At 50.0% G+C, this 16,211-nt stretch overlaps 1 protein-coding gene across 1 annotated transcript; it reads right to left on the bottom strand.

Moving 5' to 3' along the window:
* Window positions 1–642: 642 nt before the first annotated feature.
* Window positions 643–15,997, bottom strand: CDKL1 (cyclin dependent kinase like 1). Its single transcript, XM_035551279.1, has 9 exons — window positions 15,709–15,997; window positions 11,126–11,247; window positions 8,751–8,823; window positions 7,099–7,189; window positions 6,137–6,337; window positions 4,098–4,180; window positions 3,513–3,569; window positions 2,635–2,790; window positions 643–1,695 (listed from the first exon to the last, which is right to left on the bottom strand). Exons 1-9 carry the CDS (start codon window positions 15,874–15,876, stop codon window positions 1,588–1,590), a joined length of 1,059 nt encoding a protein of 352 aa, XP_035407172.1. The 5' UTR covers window positions 15,877–15,997; the 3' UTR covers window positions 643–1,587.
* Window positions 15,998–16,211: the final 214 nt, after the last annotated feature.

Here is a 16,211-nt window from a genome sequence, read left to right as displayed (position 1 = left end):
CCTTTGCTCACATTTTTGCCATATGCTGACATGGACTAAATTCTGTGTAGGTCGTTAGTTGCAACCATGTCACTTCTGCTAAATAGGAGAACGATTCACCCTCAGGAAGAACATAGCAGTTTTAGTCTAATTCCTAGCTTTGGTGGTAGTGGAGAGAAAGACGGTACGTGGCAACTTCAAGAAAGCAGGTTTCATGGTAATGTGTCGAGCACGGCTACCTTGCCATAACTGAGATTCTCTTTTCTTATCCCTGATTGTCATCTTGTCCTCTGAGGTAAATGGTGCCAAGCACTGGAAAGGGTGATATTGCATGATGGGGCCGATTCTTCATGGTATCTCCTAGCACAGAGCAGGCATGAATAGTGTCAAGAAATTAAATTCCCTCCAGCCTGCACTGCCTAGGACCATGTCCAGGAACTGATGCTGGGTACCTTGCAAATATACAGAATGAGGTGACCGACTAGCCATGCAGGAAGGACAAAGCTTTTTGAGTGTAACCAAAACTACTGATGCACCCAACAACGTTCAAGATTAAAATAGCAGTACTGGGAAAAGAAAACATTTCTGCTGTAGTTTTCAAGTAGGAAGAGGATGTTTCTTGACCATCATTAAAATTTTATGCAGGAAACCACATCCCGTAAATTGGAAAAACAAGCTACATTTATTTTATTCAAACACAATATTACATTCTGAAGTTACACAAACCCCAACATTTGTTCTCATACACATACTTAGGTAGAATTCCTGCCTGTGTCTGGCTATTGTTATAAATTACATTCATGAATTGTTTTTGATAAAAACAATTGTTCACTACAGGCAAGTGACTTCACTATTGACAAAAACAGCAAATAAAAATAACCTCATAATGCAAGGAAGAAACAGGCAGAGGAATCTCCAAAAAGACTAAAGAAAAAATAGATTTTTATGAATTATGTTCTCCTTCTGGTAACCGTACCTGTTGAGCCTTCCAGTAAGTCTAAGTCATTGCCAGTACTTTTAATACTGCATGATGTATAAAGCAGTACACGAGACAGACATATCTTTAAAGCAGTGCTGTTTCAGCAGGTTTATAACTAACTGGACCAGTTAGGTAGCCTGGCTTCAGTCGTGGCTCCATAAACACGCACATCTGTCTTCCACTCACGTAGGGAATAAGGTTACAGCTCCTTGCAGGATCAGTAACTTAGCCCCAGTCTAAAACAGTATAACTCTTCTGACACAGTGGGACTCTCCGATTTATTTGGCAAGGTTGCAGTTCTTCTGCCAAGTCTGAACTCCAGGCAATAGATAGGCAACGGAGTTCTTAGGATTCACACTGTAAACACTGGTTTGCGGTTATCCTGAACCAGTATGCGATCATGAATTAAAGCAAAACAAATGTAGTTTCCTTTGTACACAGAACACTGACTATCGTGAGCTTGGAGTGCATCGCTTTCCTTCCATTAGTGGCCCAGAGTGCGTTACTTTACAGGCCACTTTTGTATGTCATAACGTGTAGTAATTTAGTTTTCCACCCCATCTCCTCCTTTTATAAATTCTGAAGAACTTGAACTTTGAGCAATAAGTAGTTTTTAATCTTCCATCCATTTAGATGTTAGGGAAATGGTAGTTTGATTTCCTTGTTTTGCAGAAGTACTTCTTGCTGTCCAGAGCTGGCAGAACGTTACTGCTGGTTAACTGAGGCAGGCACTGCAACTAAAGCAGAAGTTACACAGTGTGTATGTGTTTGAAATGAGAATAAAGCACGCACTTCATTTTTCTAACAGGAATATAAGCTATAAAACTATTTGTTCTGTAATCCTATACTTTTTAAACTAAGAGTCATGGGTCTGATGTTCTACAACTGGACTGCAACCAGAATAGCTCATTAAAGGTATTTCTTCCAAACATCCAGGGAAAAAAAAATACAGTTATATCCCGTGTCATAGAAATGGAAGAGGTGAGTCAGTTTGATCCAGGAAATTATATGCTCTAGCAGTTCTCCATCCTGCATTTCCAACTTCCCTGCATGTTACCAGTGCAGTATTACAGCTGTCATGGGGAATGTAGATCATTAGAAGAAAGAACTGCTGAACGACTCTTATCATGGGCAGGATTTGAAGACTTGGGCTGGAATCTGGAAAGAGTGAAACGGCAGGGAAATATTTGCTTGGGCACTTCAGTTGCAGAAATGCCCACTGCATTGTCTAGCGTGTGGAAGTCAGTAAGGGTTCACATCCCATCAGTAGTTACAAATGGAACCAGGCATTTTTGCCATCTTGATAATCTGGGATTCAAAAGCATCAAGAAGATCCCAGAGAACTCCGAATTAAACCAGATGTTTAGCTGCAGTTTGTTCAGCTATCCTGCTATACTTTGTCGGGAATGCACGTTCCTAGATAAACCCGATCTTTCCCATTGCTGTGCTGCTTATCTCCAGTGACTCAACGGAGCTGCAATGCAGAATTCAATTTGTACTGAGTTACTCTTTAGCCAGGAGATTCGTTTTCTCCTTGGGCTAAAATTAAGATTGGTCCAGTGTGGGACCTCTGCCCCACCCTTAAGTGCCAGGATGAACAGCTCCTGGGAACCAAGAAAAGAAAACAAGTTCCCTCGTTGGACAAAGAACATTAAATACTACTATGAAAATGTTACCCCTGGCACATGCTTCCGTGTCAGCTTGGCTGGTTTCCGAGCTGTTTTTTCATGTTCTTTCCCCGGATCTCCTGCCTCCCTAATGCTGTCAAAATAGGGATGCTGCAGCAGCTGCTCACATGTCTGCCTCTCTGCAGGGTCCATATGAAGGCAACCCTTAGAAAAGAACAAGTAAAGAATCACACAGAACACTTGATAAAAAACGTCTGCACAATTCCACCTACTCACAACAGCCAACAACATTTCCCACAGATATATGCCTTAATTTTTTAAATTAATTCTAAGAGTCTGGCTTTTCAGAGTCAGCACAAAGCTTGCAAAGCAGCTAGTTTTGAACAATTGCCTCTTCTGACACAAGGCATTGACAGAAGCTGAGGCTACAAGAACAGCTACAATTGTATGGTGTAGCAAACCATCACGTCTCAAAAAACAGTTAAGCCTGTAACTTTCATTTGAACTAGAACAGCTTTCTTAAATGGGAATCTACTGCATCACTAGCTGTGTTGTTCCAGTGCTTAGTGTAGCACTATTGAAAGCTGCACCTTAGTTTTAATGCGTTCATCCTCAGTTTCCATTTAGTGCATCTTAGTAGTGCAGTGTTTTCCACGCCCATGCTAAAGATGAGTGCATTAAAGAGAAGTGGATTAAAAGTCTTCCCGAAGTCCCCTCGAGCTCTGTTTTCCTGTGAATGATTATCCAGTAGCCAAATCTCAAGCCATTTACCACCTGAATAAGACTGCCTTTGCTAAGTCTCAGCGCAGAGCTCTTCCACTGGTCCTGGGCACCCATCTCTGGGTGGCCCTGCTTGAGGCAGGGGTTGGACCAATGACCTCCAGAGGTCTGTACCGACCTCAGCCATCCTGTGACAGCTTGCTTACCTTCATGAGGGCTAAAGCAGGGTGTGAAATACTGGGGAATTTCATTTCCAGTGGCTCCTGGAGGAAAAAAAAAAAGAGTGAGTGTACTCATATTAGCAAGCTTTTCTTTCACCAGGGTACGGAGGCCCAGCTTTCCATAGCAACGTGACCTGTACCTCACCAAATGCATGTCGCTTCATGTGCTTAGCAGGGAGCTGCCTGACATTACTGGGAACAGGTAGATCGGCTGCTGTGCCACCAGAAATGGGGGAGAAGGAGCAGAGATTAATTATTTGTTTGATTGCTTGTACAGGGTATCAGTTAAAAAGTCATGGGAGGGGTTCAACCACCTCCAACTAATATTGTAGCAGACATGCACAAAGTCACGGGCAAAGCTTTTGGATAGGGAAAAAGTTCTGCACAGCAACGGACTGGTCAAGCTGAAAAGCAAAGCTCTTCCAGCTCTAGTTCCAAGGCAGGTAGCCTGTACTCTAGGGAAAAACAGGCAGGGACATTTCTGTCCGAGCACTGTGTCTCCTTAACACTGCAGATGGATTGCTGGGCAGTGCTAGGCGCAAGGGGAATGCATCCGAAGGGAGCTCTTACCATGCTCTCTGGGTCCGGAATTCTCACCCCGCTGAAGAACTGGTTGGTGCTGAACACTTGCTGGTGCCTGGGAATAAGATCCCCTTTGACCAAGAAAAAAAAAAAAAGTTAAATTGATTTGCAGTTTTTACAGCACCTGCGTTGAACGAGCTTATCCTCTAACAAGGCTGACAGCATCCAAGAGAACAAGTAAAAGAGATGGAGTACCATCAAGTGAGCTGACAAAGTATTCTTTTGTGAAAACATCCATCCATCTAGCACATCAGGGATTCCACAGCCACGTGTCTGTGCTGAACGACAGGCAGGGCCACACACCTCTAGCTGCCTGCAGCCACAACTGCCTGGGGCCTCATGCTGTAAATAACGCCAAGAAATGCAGGCGCTGGGAGCAGTTTTTGGAGCAGGAGTACCCAGCTGCTGTGCCTCTTCCACTCTCAAGCTCTGAGGTTCTGTGCTGTGCAGCAGTGGTCATTATGAATTGTGGTCACTAGAGCTGGGGGCTTTGAAAAACACATATTTCTGCGTATCTCCCCATGCCAAATGCCTAGATCTTATCACATCATTGTTTGGGAAATTGCGAATTTGGATTTCCACTGGCAGACAGACCCCTCAATAGAAGAATGAAGAATGCACTGGGAGGAGGTGGAAGAAATACTAAGGTTTGTAACCTCATCTGCTCTGTGCCAGCATCCAGTACCTCCACCGTGTGCCAGCTGAACTGGAGAGGTGTGACAGCGTGTGGGAATGTGTTCAGGCATCATAGCTAGAGGGTGCTGTGCAAACACCTACCGGGATCTGAAACTCCAGCCACGCCACAGAGCTGTGCTTCAGCCAGGAATCCTTCCCAAAGTGTTAGGCAAGAGCGGATCAGCAGCTCGCTCCCCTGCTCGCATGGGACGCGATGGAGCTGCCCAGGCTGGGATGAGTAACTGGCAGGAGTCGCTGTTTGTTTTGGACGTGGCCGCACGGCAGCGTGGGCACACGTTGTTGGCTGGGCTCTGTCCCCAGGGAGGGTGAGCGGGGCCCTGCCAGCCCACTCGCCATACCAAAGCTGTGCTTCAGCATTTTCAAAGGGAGAAGATCCCTGCGAGGCAGGCTGTGCGCATAAACAGTCCTGTCTTTTCTGACTGCTGCAAGGGGACAGGCTGACCACAATTATTCCTGCTTCATTAAAATTTAACTCCTAGTGAAACCCCTTTTGTGCACTCCTCAGGATGTTGTGTAGAAAAGGGCTGAAACGCAGCATCAATGCAGACATGCTGTAGCTTTTTCCCCAGTGCAGCTTCATCGTTGTTTTTGAAGTTTAAAGCAGCTTGGAGCAAGCAAAATGTTTAAAATTAATTCAATAAAAGAACCGGTACAACAGCCAAAGCACCATAATTACACAGCTTTGGCCAAGGAGCTTTTCTCTGTTGATTCTGCTTCCGTCAACCACGTGGATCAAAAGAGAATTTCTGGCTGAGACCCTATCATTGAGAATAAACCAACTATAACTCAACTAACAGTGGCCCAAATGTATTCTGGAGGATGAAGCAATCAAACTGGGTTTCTGGCTAAGGAGCTCATCTGTTTATAGCCACTCACCACCTGTATAGTTTTGTAAATTGCTCAGTAAAAAATTACAGTTCTCTGTTCATTCCAAGAATTTCATCTAAATAGGGGGGTTTGTTCCTTTCCACCCCATAAACAAGATGTTACACACCAACACTAAATGGAAGCGATGAGACTGGATCAGTTCAAGTGTTACGTGGATAACAGGTCTTTTGTTTAACCTCTGTTTCAAATCCAGAGTGGCTCCTAAAATTCCTTGGAGAAAAGACAAGCGGGTGGGACAGAGAAACAAAGTGTTCACACTCTACCAAGCACACAGCCACCAAACAGGCACCTGCGATGTTCAGCAGACCAGCACCTACTAAAGGCAGAGAGCCACTGGGTAAATTCACCTCCTGCTGGCTGATCCCGATTCCCACCACAGAGGAACCCCCTCTTTGGTGAGCTGGAGTGTGCCAGAGGCGTTGGAAGCCCCGCGGGACGCTTACCCAGGGTTCTGCGGATGAGGTACAGCTGGTCTACATCGGACTTGCCAGGCCACAGGGGGACCCCGGCCAGCAGCTCCGCGAAGACGCAGCCGATGGCCCAGACGTCCACGGGAGGGCCGTACTGCGTGTCGCCCACCAGCAGCTCCGGGGAGCGGTACCAGCGGGTGGCCACGTAGTCCGTGTAGTAATCGCTTGGCCCAGCTGGGGTGGGATCCGGGAGGAGAGAAACAAACAGGAGTGCGGGATCAGAGCGAGGCAGACAAGATGCAAGCAGTTGGGGCAGCAACAAGAGCACCTTCTGGACAGGGAAGAGCTACGGGAACGGGGTGAGTCACTGGCCGCTAGCAGAACCCAGCTTGGAAACATTTAGGGTTTGGGGAAATCAAGACCATATTTTTCTCGAAGTGAAAATATGCAGAGCTTTGCAGCAGGACCCCGTGCCAGCCAGTGGTCACTTCTCAAAGCCCACATGATTTGTCTGAACAAGAGCTAAAAAAAATAAAAATTAAGGGGGTTATTATGACGGAAAATGTGAAGACATTGTTTGCAGAGACAGTGCCTTCTGCCAAAGGCGGCCCTCCTGCCAGGGAACTCCAGCTGGGTCTCCAGCATTGCACAAGCAATGCAGGCAGCTGAGAGGTGCCCGAGCTGACTGCGATCCAGCTGCTCCCGCACCACAGCAGTGCAGCTGCACTAGCAGGGAGCTCCGACGCAGCTCATTTACAGAGGCATTCGGCTGTCTGAGCTAGCTCCGTGTAAACTGGCTTGGGAATTAGACCAGGCATCTCCAAAGCTTCTAGCAGAACATCCCTGTGAAAACGTGCCAGCCCTTATACATTATACAGGATGATTTACAGGCCCATCAAAGACAATTGAGTCTTGACTGGGGTTTAAAGCCTGAAGCTACACCCCGTTTGAGCTTCACATGTAACGGTCCATGTAAGCAGCTGGCCAGCACTCACTCAGTATGCGAGCAAATCCGAAGTCACAGAGTTTGATGACCGAGTGTTTTGTTATCAGGATGTTTTCTGGCTTTACATCTCGGTGGATGCACTGGAAACAAACAACAAAGAGACAAAAAAAACACACCCGCGGTTAGAAGCAAGTATTTAACGTGGCCCTTGGATAAATAACCTCTTCATTCAGCCACACACCCCGTGCAAATTGTGCCATGAATGTTAACCACGCAATCATTTCTGCTGAGAGAGGAGATGAAAGGATTTCTTCACAGCAGCTAAAGTCACGTCCTGCTGGGCATGGCAGTTACCTCGCCTGTACCCCGTGCTCGGGATGAGACACCGTGCAGGCTCCCAGCCTCGACTGCACAGATCTTTATCACCTGGACGGTACCGGCTGAGCTCCCTGGCACCAGCTGGGAATCAGCTAGCAGGAGGAGCGAGGTTTACAGAGCAAGGGTTGTCGTGTACCTTAACCTGGCTCGCTAGAAATCAGCCCACCTTATGCGGGTTTGTATAACACACTCCTAATGAGGGGCTCAGTGTTTATGTATTGGTGGAGGGATCCTGATGAGAGGAGCTGTTGTGCGTGGGGCTCCATGGGATCAGTTCCTCAATCAAGTCCAGGAACTGATTTAATGATTATCTAGTGGACAAGCAAAGGATTTTGCTGGCAAAGCAAACACCTTGGGCTTTTCCTAGCTGAGCTGCTGGTAAATTGCTGTGTCTGCTCCTGAGGACTGAAGTGTTCCTTGTTAAACCAGTGTCACAGAGTTCCAGAAAAGGGCAACTGCATAAAAACTCATTACCTGTGATGTACAGCAGGTCAGACTGCAGCATCTAATTGTTTCCTTGGCTTTAAAACTCCACTAAATCTTTCAGACTGAGAGAGGGAACAGAAAGAAGCAGCAAAACAACAAATCCTGGAAGCAGGACAGACCTATGACCAAGTTCCTGTGTCTCAGCCGGACGTAATTCGTCGAGCAAAGACAAAACACCCATTCCAGAGCAATCTCCTGCCAGCCTCCTAAACCTCAAACACTGGCAGATAAACAAAACCAAAGACAACTAACTACAGCTCAGTTTGCCTAATGGACTTCTCCAAAAGGCTCCTTTCCTTCCCTGCCTCTTAAAGCGTCCCCACAGCATTCTGCAAAATTCTTGCCATGCACAGAGCTCACATCTCCCTCCAGAAAGCAGGGGAGGGGTTGTACAACTGTTCTACTGCATCTGATTTTTGAAACCTCTTAACTGGTGACAGGATTCAATTCCTATGACTATCAGCAGAGGGACTTTCTGTGAAACCAGTAGGAGTTTGCTCAGGTCTGAGCTGGTGAGACATTAAGCCAGTTTTCTAAACATCAGCTGTAATGCATGACACACGGAACATGTAAGGATATATTCTTGTTCAGCCTGGAAGCTGGTCTAAGGTCACGAGTGCAAATCATTTCTCGACAGCAAACCCAAGGGACCTGCACGACAATAACTGCAGCTGTTGTGGGTGTACACTAATATTTCAGATATGTGCTTTCTGTTGGAAATGGGAAATGTCATCTCTAACTTCTTCCCATGGACACCCCGTAATCAGAAAAACAGCAACAGAATATCTCATCCAAAGCCATGCTACTGCACTTGTTAGTGCTGTTCAGGGGACTTACGTTGTGTTTATGGCAAAAGTTCACAGCTTGGAGAGTCTGCCAGGTTATACTCTTGACTAGATGCTCTGGCACCCTGTTATAAAAAAGCACATTTTTTACTTTGGTCACAAAAATAACTTCATTGTTACCAGAAAAAGGAAGAGGAGGCCTTTGAGCGCTAAACAATCATATGGGAGTCTGAACAAACCAGCAAACCAGTCAGGGACCAAGTCAGAAAATGCAGAGCTGCATTTTTTTGCTATAAATGTTACAAGAAACACACAATAATCCTCAGCTCGTTGCTCTCCCACTGCAGGGAAGCTGTCAGGCCGGGATGCTGACGGTAAAGGCTGTTTGTGCCTCTTCCCCTGCTTCAGAGCTGCAGCTGAGCCCTGCCTGCACCTCCTCAGAGCGCCCTGCAGAAGGCAAAGCTCTTCTCTCAGGTTGCCCTCCAAGCATTGCAGGAGCATCAAAGAGAAAGTGAACGCCACTTCCAAATCCAGTCACTGCAGTAAGACGCGAGGATTTATGGCGACTAGGAGCGTTGCAGAGCGTCTCGTACCACTCAGTCCCAGCCAGCATAAGCCTGCCAGTTGGTAACAGCGTGTCAATGCCTGCAGGTCCGTGTCCAGTCCTGTCTCGTGGCTGTGCTTAGCACCCACACTTCCTCGCAATCCTCCTGAAATGCCAGGGGGCATTTCTGCCTCTGCAGCTGCTCGGGGAATTGGAGGCAGTGAAGTATCCACAGCGGAGACGCATGCTCTGACCTGCACTGTTGTCGTGCCATTGATTGTGCAGAGCGAAGAGGTGCCCAAATGGGACAGGAAGGATGTTCCTACAAGAGTATAAAGTTCTACTTTGGTTTGTATCTCTGCTCCTTTCCTCCAGGGGCTGTCAATCAATTCTAAGAAAAAACGTATGTTAAAGATTCAGCCTCCTCTTCTCTTCTTTGGCTGCCTGTAATGGTCTTCAACAACCCCAGGAAAGGCAGCGTCACAGTCTTGGCAGTTTCACGCTCAAATCCAATTTTATTTCACATGTTTAATGCTGCAAAAATTCTGATTCATCATAAATAATAAATTTTAAAAAAATGCAAGAGGCTGGCTTTAAGATCCCCTCTGCTGTCAGTGCTGAAGGTCTTGTGCTGACGCTGCGGTTGAAAAGCTTGAGGTTCCTTGCAGAAACATCCTAGAGTGATGAGCTCTGCACTGACAGCCTGAGAAAGGGATGACCTGGTCAAATTACCTGGAAACATCGTGCAAAGAGGCATGTGCCCACCCGTCTTAATCCCGAGCACAACAGACTTCACCACCTGCAGAAGATCAAAAGCCAAGCATGCAGCCAGGTGTTGCACGTTCACCCTGCAGTTGTTGTGATGAATGGAAAGAAAATGTGAAGCGTTTTCTTCAAAGAGGGTCACCCACGCTCTCTGTGTATTCCAGGTGAACAGGCTGAAACTGGGGTGGATGCTGCTGACCAGCTCACAAAGCCATGTGCTGCGAGCATGCTCCCTTCTCCTACAGCTCCGTATCACAGAGAGAATAACAGGCTCTTGTTTACTCAACCCCCAATTAGTCTCCTGCGGGCAATTCATTCAATTCATTTAGCTTCAGGCCTGTGAAATGATTTATGAACTTCTGCTGAGCATTTCCATGGCACCAAGTCACGGTGAATAATTAGGGATGATATATTTAGCGGGAGTGTCGTTTATAACGTGTCAAAAGAATAAACCCTGTCCTGGAGAATGTTTCTTCTGCTCATGTAGCTCACACTTTGTGCAAGTGCCTGTGTAAAGAGGAGGCTCTCTGACCTTCCGGAGCTCTCTGAGGCTGTGCAGAGAGGTGCAGGCACAGCTCCGGGTAACTCCTGCCAGCCAACACTTATTCCTTAGCACAGCAGCACGCCAAACGGCTAGCAGTCACTGCTCTGTCATAGGCATTGTCAGTGCCATCACGACGGACCGTGTACGTTTTGGGTGCTCAGCCACATTGCCCCAGTGCCCACAGCTCCCACGCTGATGTGCAGCACATGCGGGGAGCAGCAGGAAGGAGGGCTGCGTGCCCCTGGGCCCAGCAGCCCGAACCTCTTCGCAGCAGGACACGAGATCGCTCAACACTGGGGTCCGCTGCTGCCAAAGCAGCCAAAGATCACCCAAATGCTCGGGCTCGGCGCTCCGGTCGCCTAGGTGAGCAGCGCAGGAGCACTCGCAGGCTCATAGCAATTCTTTTGGATGTCACTGCTGAACCGCAGTAACAGACCGAGTCCTGGGCGCCGTGCTGAGAAACCTCTCCTGTTCTTAATGAAATGCCTCTGGAAACTGCGGAGCAGCAACGGGCTCCCATGGACACCCCCTGACTCCTCTGCTCAAAGCTCCCTGTGCGGGACAGGTCACTCACCCCCAGGGGTGCTTGTCCAGCTCGTGGAGCACCGTGTGGTCGCAGTACTCGAAGACCAGATGCAGCTTCCTCTTCCTCCTGAAGACTTCCAGCAGGTTCACCAGGTTGGGATGTTTCAGTTGCTGTAACACAACAGTGGAAGGACTGGTTAGTTACTGCATGGCAGGGGGGTGTTTGGGGAAAGGTGGGGGATGCGGTGCCTTCACCCACCAGGATCTCAATTCCTTGAGCTGAAACCTTTTGCAGAAGCACAGCACAACGTGAGGAAGCAGCTCGGCTGCAGCCCAACTCGTGGTGCTGTTATTTTAGGAACTGACCGTGGGCTTGGCTTCAGCAAGCGGCACTTAGAGAAGATGCTCATAGACAAAGAATTCATCACGGTGCCCACAGCTATTCCGGCAGCACCTCTCACTGGATGTGTCCAGACTCTGCCCCACACCGAAAACCAGCTCTCCTCGGAGAACAGCCGGGGAAATCGCACACGGTAAGAGCCCCTAACAGGCAAACGCACGTTTAGGGGAAACCGAGAGCTCCTCTGATAAGCATAAAGCAAGGATGTGGTCGCAGCTTCTCCAGTTTATCGTCAGCCTCTGGATGGATTAACCAGGATTTTTATCGCTGCTTTTTCCTCTCAGTTCACTTGCTATGCTCATAGCAGGGCTTCCCCTCCCTGGGAGCTCAGACAGATCCTTACCGTATGTAACGCCTGAGCACGGCAGGGTTTTAGCCGCACCTTCCAAGAGGTGACGCTGGAAATTTACCGCACCTCCTCATTTTCTAGTCTTTTACCCACATCTTGGGGCAGGGCTAGGAGGGGGCTTCAACCAAGGGGTGAAGGCACAGTGTTCAGAAAAGGAAGCAGGGAGACGCCAGAGGCAGCTCAGGGATGCTGGCGTTTCTTTTCAGACGATGCACGGCACCGTCCGCTCTGCTTGCAGGGACATGCACCACGAGGGCTTTGCCTGACCAAGGCAACACAGAAGGCATTTTTTAGCCCCAAGGTGAAGGATCACTGAATGCACCGTTTATTCAAACACGTCATTGTAAAAGCTCCTTGCAAAGGGAGATCCTTCCAGGGAGCTCACTGCCTCCAGGGGCACTGTACTGAACCCAAACTACTCCGAGCCCTCAAGCCAGCCTGCAGGGTATGGAACATGGCTGTTCAGTCCTGCAACTGGCTGCAAGGAGCTGATCTTTCTAAACAGCCTCTCCTACCACATACATGTCCTGTTCCTTCAGTCCCTGCGAAGGGCCAGGGCTCCTGCCCACACCGTGTAAACCGCGTGCGAGCGTGGATCAAACCCAGGTTACAACCAAGATTTCCTGACCGCTTCCTTGGTCCTCTCTCTGGTGTCCCCTCTCAGGGACAGGCGAGGACAAAAGAGTTGCCAGCTGACTGTAACGCAAGAAGAAAGGAAACCAACAATAAGAGGAGACCTCCAGAAACCTCTGCCATTAACAGGCTGGTGGTACACTTGGCCTTCTGGAGAGACTGTCGCAGGAGCTGGCTGTGTTGAGGCACCATCTCGGTGTCCTGGCCATCCTCATGAGAGCATGGAGCTGGATTTCTGGAGGGAGAGAGCTTGGGTTCGAAGCACGAGGTCTGGCTGAGCTGGGGATGCTCAGAGGGGACACAGCTGTGGGAACGAGCTCTGGTGTGCACAGGACGTGCAGGGGGTGCCCCGGGAGGGCCGTGCCCTGGCATCGCCCCCGCCCTGCTCACAGCCAGCCCCCGGTCGGGGCTCTGCGGGCACTCAGGCCAACGTCTCCTGTACACAAAGGAACCGCAAACCTGCCCGCGACCCCAGCGGCGTCGCATCGAGCCGCACGACGCTCAGACAATGAACAGTTTCTAAGGCTGTCGCTGCTGCCGGCTGTCGCTTGCTGGTGGCCTTGGGACACCTTCCCTGCCCTGCCCCTGCCCAGGGGGCTGCGTGGGCTCACACACACCTGCTGGGCTGGGCGGGCTTCTCCCCATGGTTACCACCGCTCCCGTGCCAAGATAACAGGGTCTGTTTTTGGCTTCGTATATGAACACGGTGCGGCATTGTATCTTTCTCTCACCTGCTCTGCAGTGCCAGGGCCAAGGCCAGCGCCAGCCTCCCGGTGAGATGCAGCCACACCCCGGCGAGGCACCTCATGGTGCAGGTGTCACCTGCCAGCACTGCGCCCCTGGCCGGAGCAGCGTACCGCAGCATCCGTCCCACGAACCAGACGCCCGGTTCTCCGCAGGGCTGTGAGCTGCCCCCTCCGTACTGCACCATGTCAGCCCGCGGCATCTACAATTCACCCATCCGGGCACAGCAGGCATCGGGTTTCCGCAGTCACCGGTGGGGTTCGCACAAAGTCGCTCCCTTCAGGCGTTTCAGCCGGTCCCAGGGCACGGGGATCATGCAGGGACCCACCTTTGGCTCTCTGCTTCCAGCCCCGCACTCCCACCTCGCCTCCCACGGCTCCCGGCCATAAAGCCCTTTGAACCTACAAGGTGTTTGTTGTGCAGAATGATGATTTATCAGCCCTCCGTTCTTTTCTGATGAAACACAATCTCACTGCATCTTTGACAAACACTGAGTTGTTGCCTGAGCAAGGAACCACCTCAACAAACAAGCAAACAAACTGTTACTATTTACAGGGAAAAAGTTGAAAAGACAGCAGGTCTGCACTTGTTAAAATCAACATCGCCCTGACACAGGTCCTGCCACGGCTAGCCGCAGTTGTGCTGCTTTGTACCCTTAAGGGTGATGCATTTCCCATCTGCACTACAAGGGACTTCTGCGATTATTTTCCTTCTCAGATCTCTTAGATCATTTAAATCTTAATGCATCTCCAGCATCGCTTACTAAAACGACCCAGCCACCTCTCATCCCTTTGCTTCAGAAAGGAGAAAACTAAGGCTGCTTCTTCACATAACCTAACTGAAAAATAAAAATGTTTTTTTCCTAGATGATGGCTCTTCTAGCCTCACATTCAGGCTTATTTTACCTCTTTCTGTAGCAGGTAGAGAATCAGGCCTTCATATTCCTTTGGCAATAACATTTACATCATTTATTTATATATCAATGATCAATAAAAGACAAGCTGAGAGCACAAAAGAGATTTAGAGAGGAAAAATTCCAGAAATGCAGCAACCAGCTGAAACCCTGCACTTAACTGTAGATCTGAAAGTCACCTGGTTCCCAGCAAGCAAACCAGGGTAGCTCCATGGAAGGGAACATTGACAGCAAGGAGCGATCGACCGCTGTGACACCAACGGGCAGCGAGGGCTGGGAACGGCCTCAGGCAGAAATCAGTGACCAAGGAACTATGGATTTTGGGAAAGAAGTCGTAAATAAAACACATCTTTCTCTGCAGCTTTCTGTAGGGTTTTGGTAACTTCAAAATCCTAAATCCCTGACAGTCTACAAGAACGTGTCGTGTCTAGGCAGAATTGCAGGTTTCATGTAAAAAAAAATCCTACTGAAAGTCATTATTTCAAAATGTAAAATAAGCCAACACATTGTTAATATTGTTCTTTCATCGGTTCAGTGCTTTTCAAGCTCCCACTCTTCTGCAGGGAAGGGAGTTAACTGAAGATGGGGAGATGACGGAGGTGTATAAAAGCATGAGTACCCTGGAGCGAAAAGGGAACCCCCCCACATCTCCTACACAACCAGGGGTGCTGTGTGCTGCCACCCAGCATCGAGTCTATAACAAATAAAGGGAAATACTTTTTCACACAGCGTATTGACAGCTGTGGCACTCACTGACTCAGGATGCTATGGAGACCAAATGAATACACCAGTACAGAAAGAGATTAGACAAACTCTCAACAGAAAATGCCTGTGAGTGTCTGCTAAACGTGAAGCTATGGATACAGCCTCTGGCCTTAGTAACTTTGCCAGAAGCTGGGTCTGCGCAAGGAAATCTTACCCCATCTTCTCCTTTCTCCTGGCTTTCTCCTCATTTCTGCACACTCTCCTGGTCACTGCCAGCAGGGTGGGATACATGAACCCGGGGTCTGACCCACTGCAAACATGCCTGTGCTTTTACTTCATCAGGGAAGGAAACAGAGGCTGAACGTGCGACCCATTTTCCCATGTGAGGATGAGCTCTGTGCAAAACTGAAGACAGGATCAGCAGAGGCAAGGTGCTGCTGTGGTGCAGGCACCGGTCCTGCGGGCACTTCCACAGGAGAGCACCACTGAGCCGACAGCCCCGGCGTCCAACACGCGGCCCCACCCTGCCTGCACACCGCAGCCCCCATCTCGGGGCGGAATCAGGATGCGGAGGGGTCCGCTGCCGACCACCTGCCAGGCACGCGGCCGCCGTCCTCACACCGAGGCACAACCGTGCCGGCCTGCTGGGATGCGTCAACCCGGCCGTAATGGCATGGTCCTTGCCGCCGTGACCCGTCTTCGGCACCTTGCCCTCTTCAGGGTCTTGGCTGCCCCAGCACCCTCGCTGCCTGCGGTGGCTCACTACTGTCAGGTCGGTCACCCTCTCGCCCAGGCACCTCGGCCGAGGGCACCGCGCCCTCACAGCCCTGCCCTCGTCCCTCGTCCCCGTCCCTCGCGGCTGGGCGCCCCGCGGAGCCCCCCGCGCACCTTCAGCATGCGGACCTCCCGCAGGGCGATCTTCCTGATCACCGGGTCCTCCTCGGACTCCAGGAACTTCTTGATGGCCACGATCTGCCCCGTGTCCTTGTTGCGGCACTTGAAGACGACGCCGTAGGAGCCCTCCCCGACCTTGCCCAGCTTCTCGTAGCGCTCCATGGCGCCGCTCCCGCCTCACGCCGCCGCCTCCCCTCAGCGCCGCCGGGCCCAGGGCGAGCCCTGCGCGGGGTCTCCCCTCCGTGAGGCGGCTCCCGCCGGGCGCTGAGGGGAGGAGGAGGAGGAGGAGGAGGAGGAAGAGGAGGAGGAGCCGCCCCTGGGGACAAGGGGCCAGCCGGGAGCCGCCGCCGCTTGCTCTGCCCCCTGCCGAGGCTCTCCCGCCCAGCTCTTCTGTGGGGGGCTCCGCGGAGTTGGCGGCCTCTGATTTTTTTTTTATATATATATTTTTTATTTTTTTTTTGCTCGATTTCTTCCCCCGGAAGAGGCGAAGCCCATTC

Source organism: Cygnus atratus, chromosome 5 (genome assembly GCF_013377495.2).
Source record: "Cygnus atratus isolate AKBS03 ecotype Queensland, Australia chromosome 5, CAtr_DNAZoo_HiC_assembly, whole genome shotgun sequence".
Lineage (NCBI taxonomy): Eukaryota > Metazoa > Chordata > Aves > Anseriformes > Anatidae > Cygnus > Cygnus atratus.
This window is presented reverse-complemented; position numbering and strand designations above follow the sequence as displayed.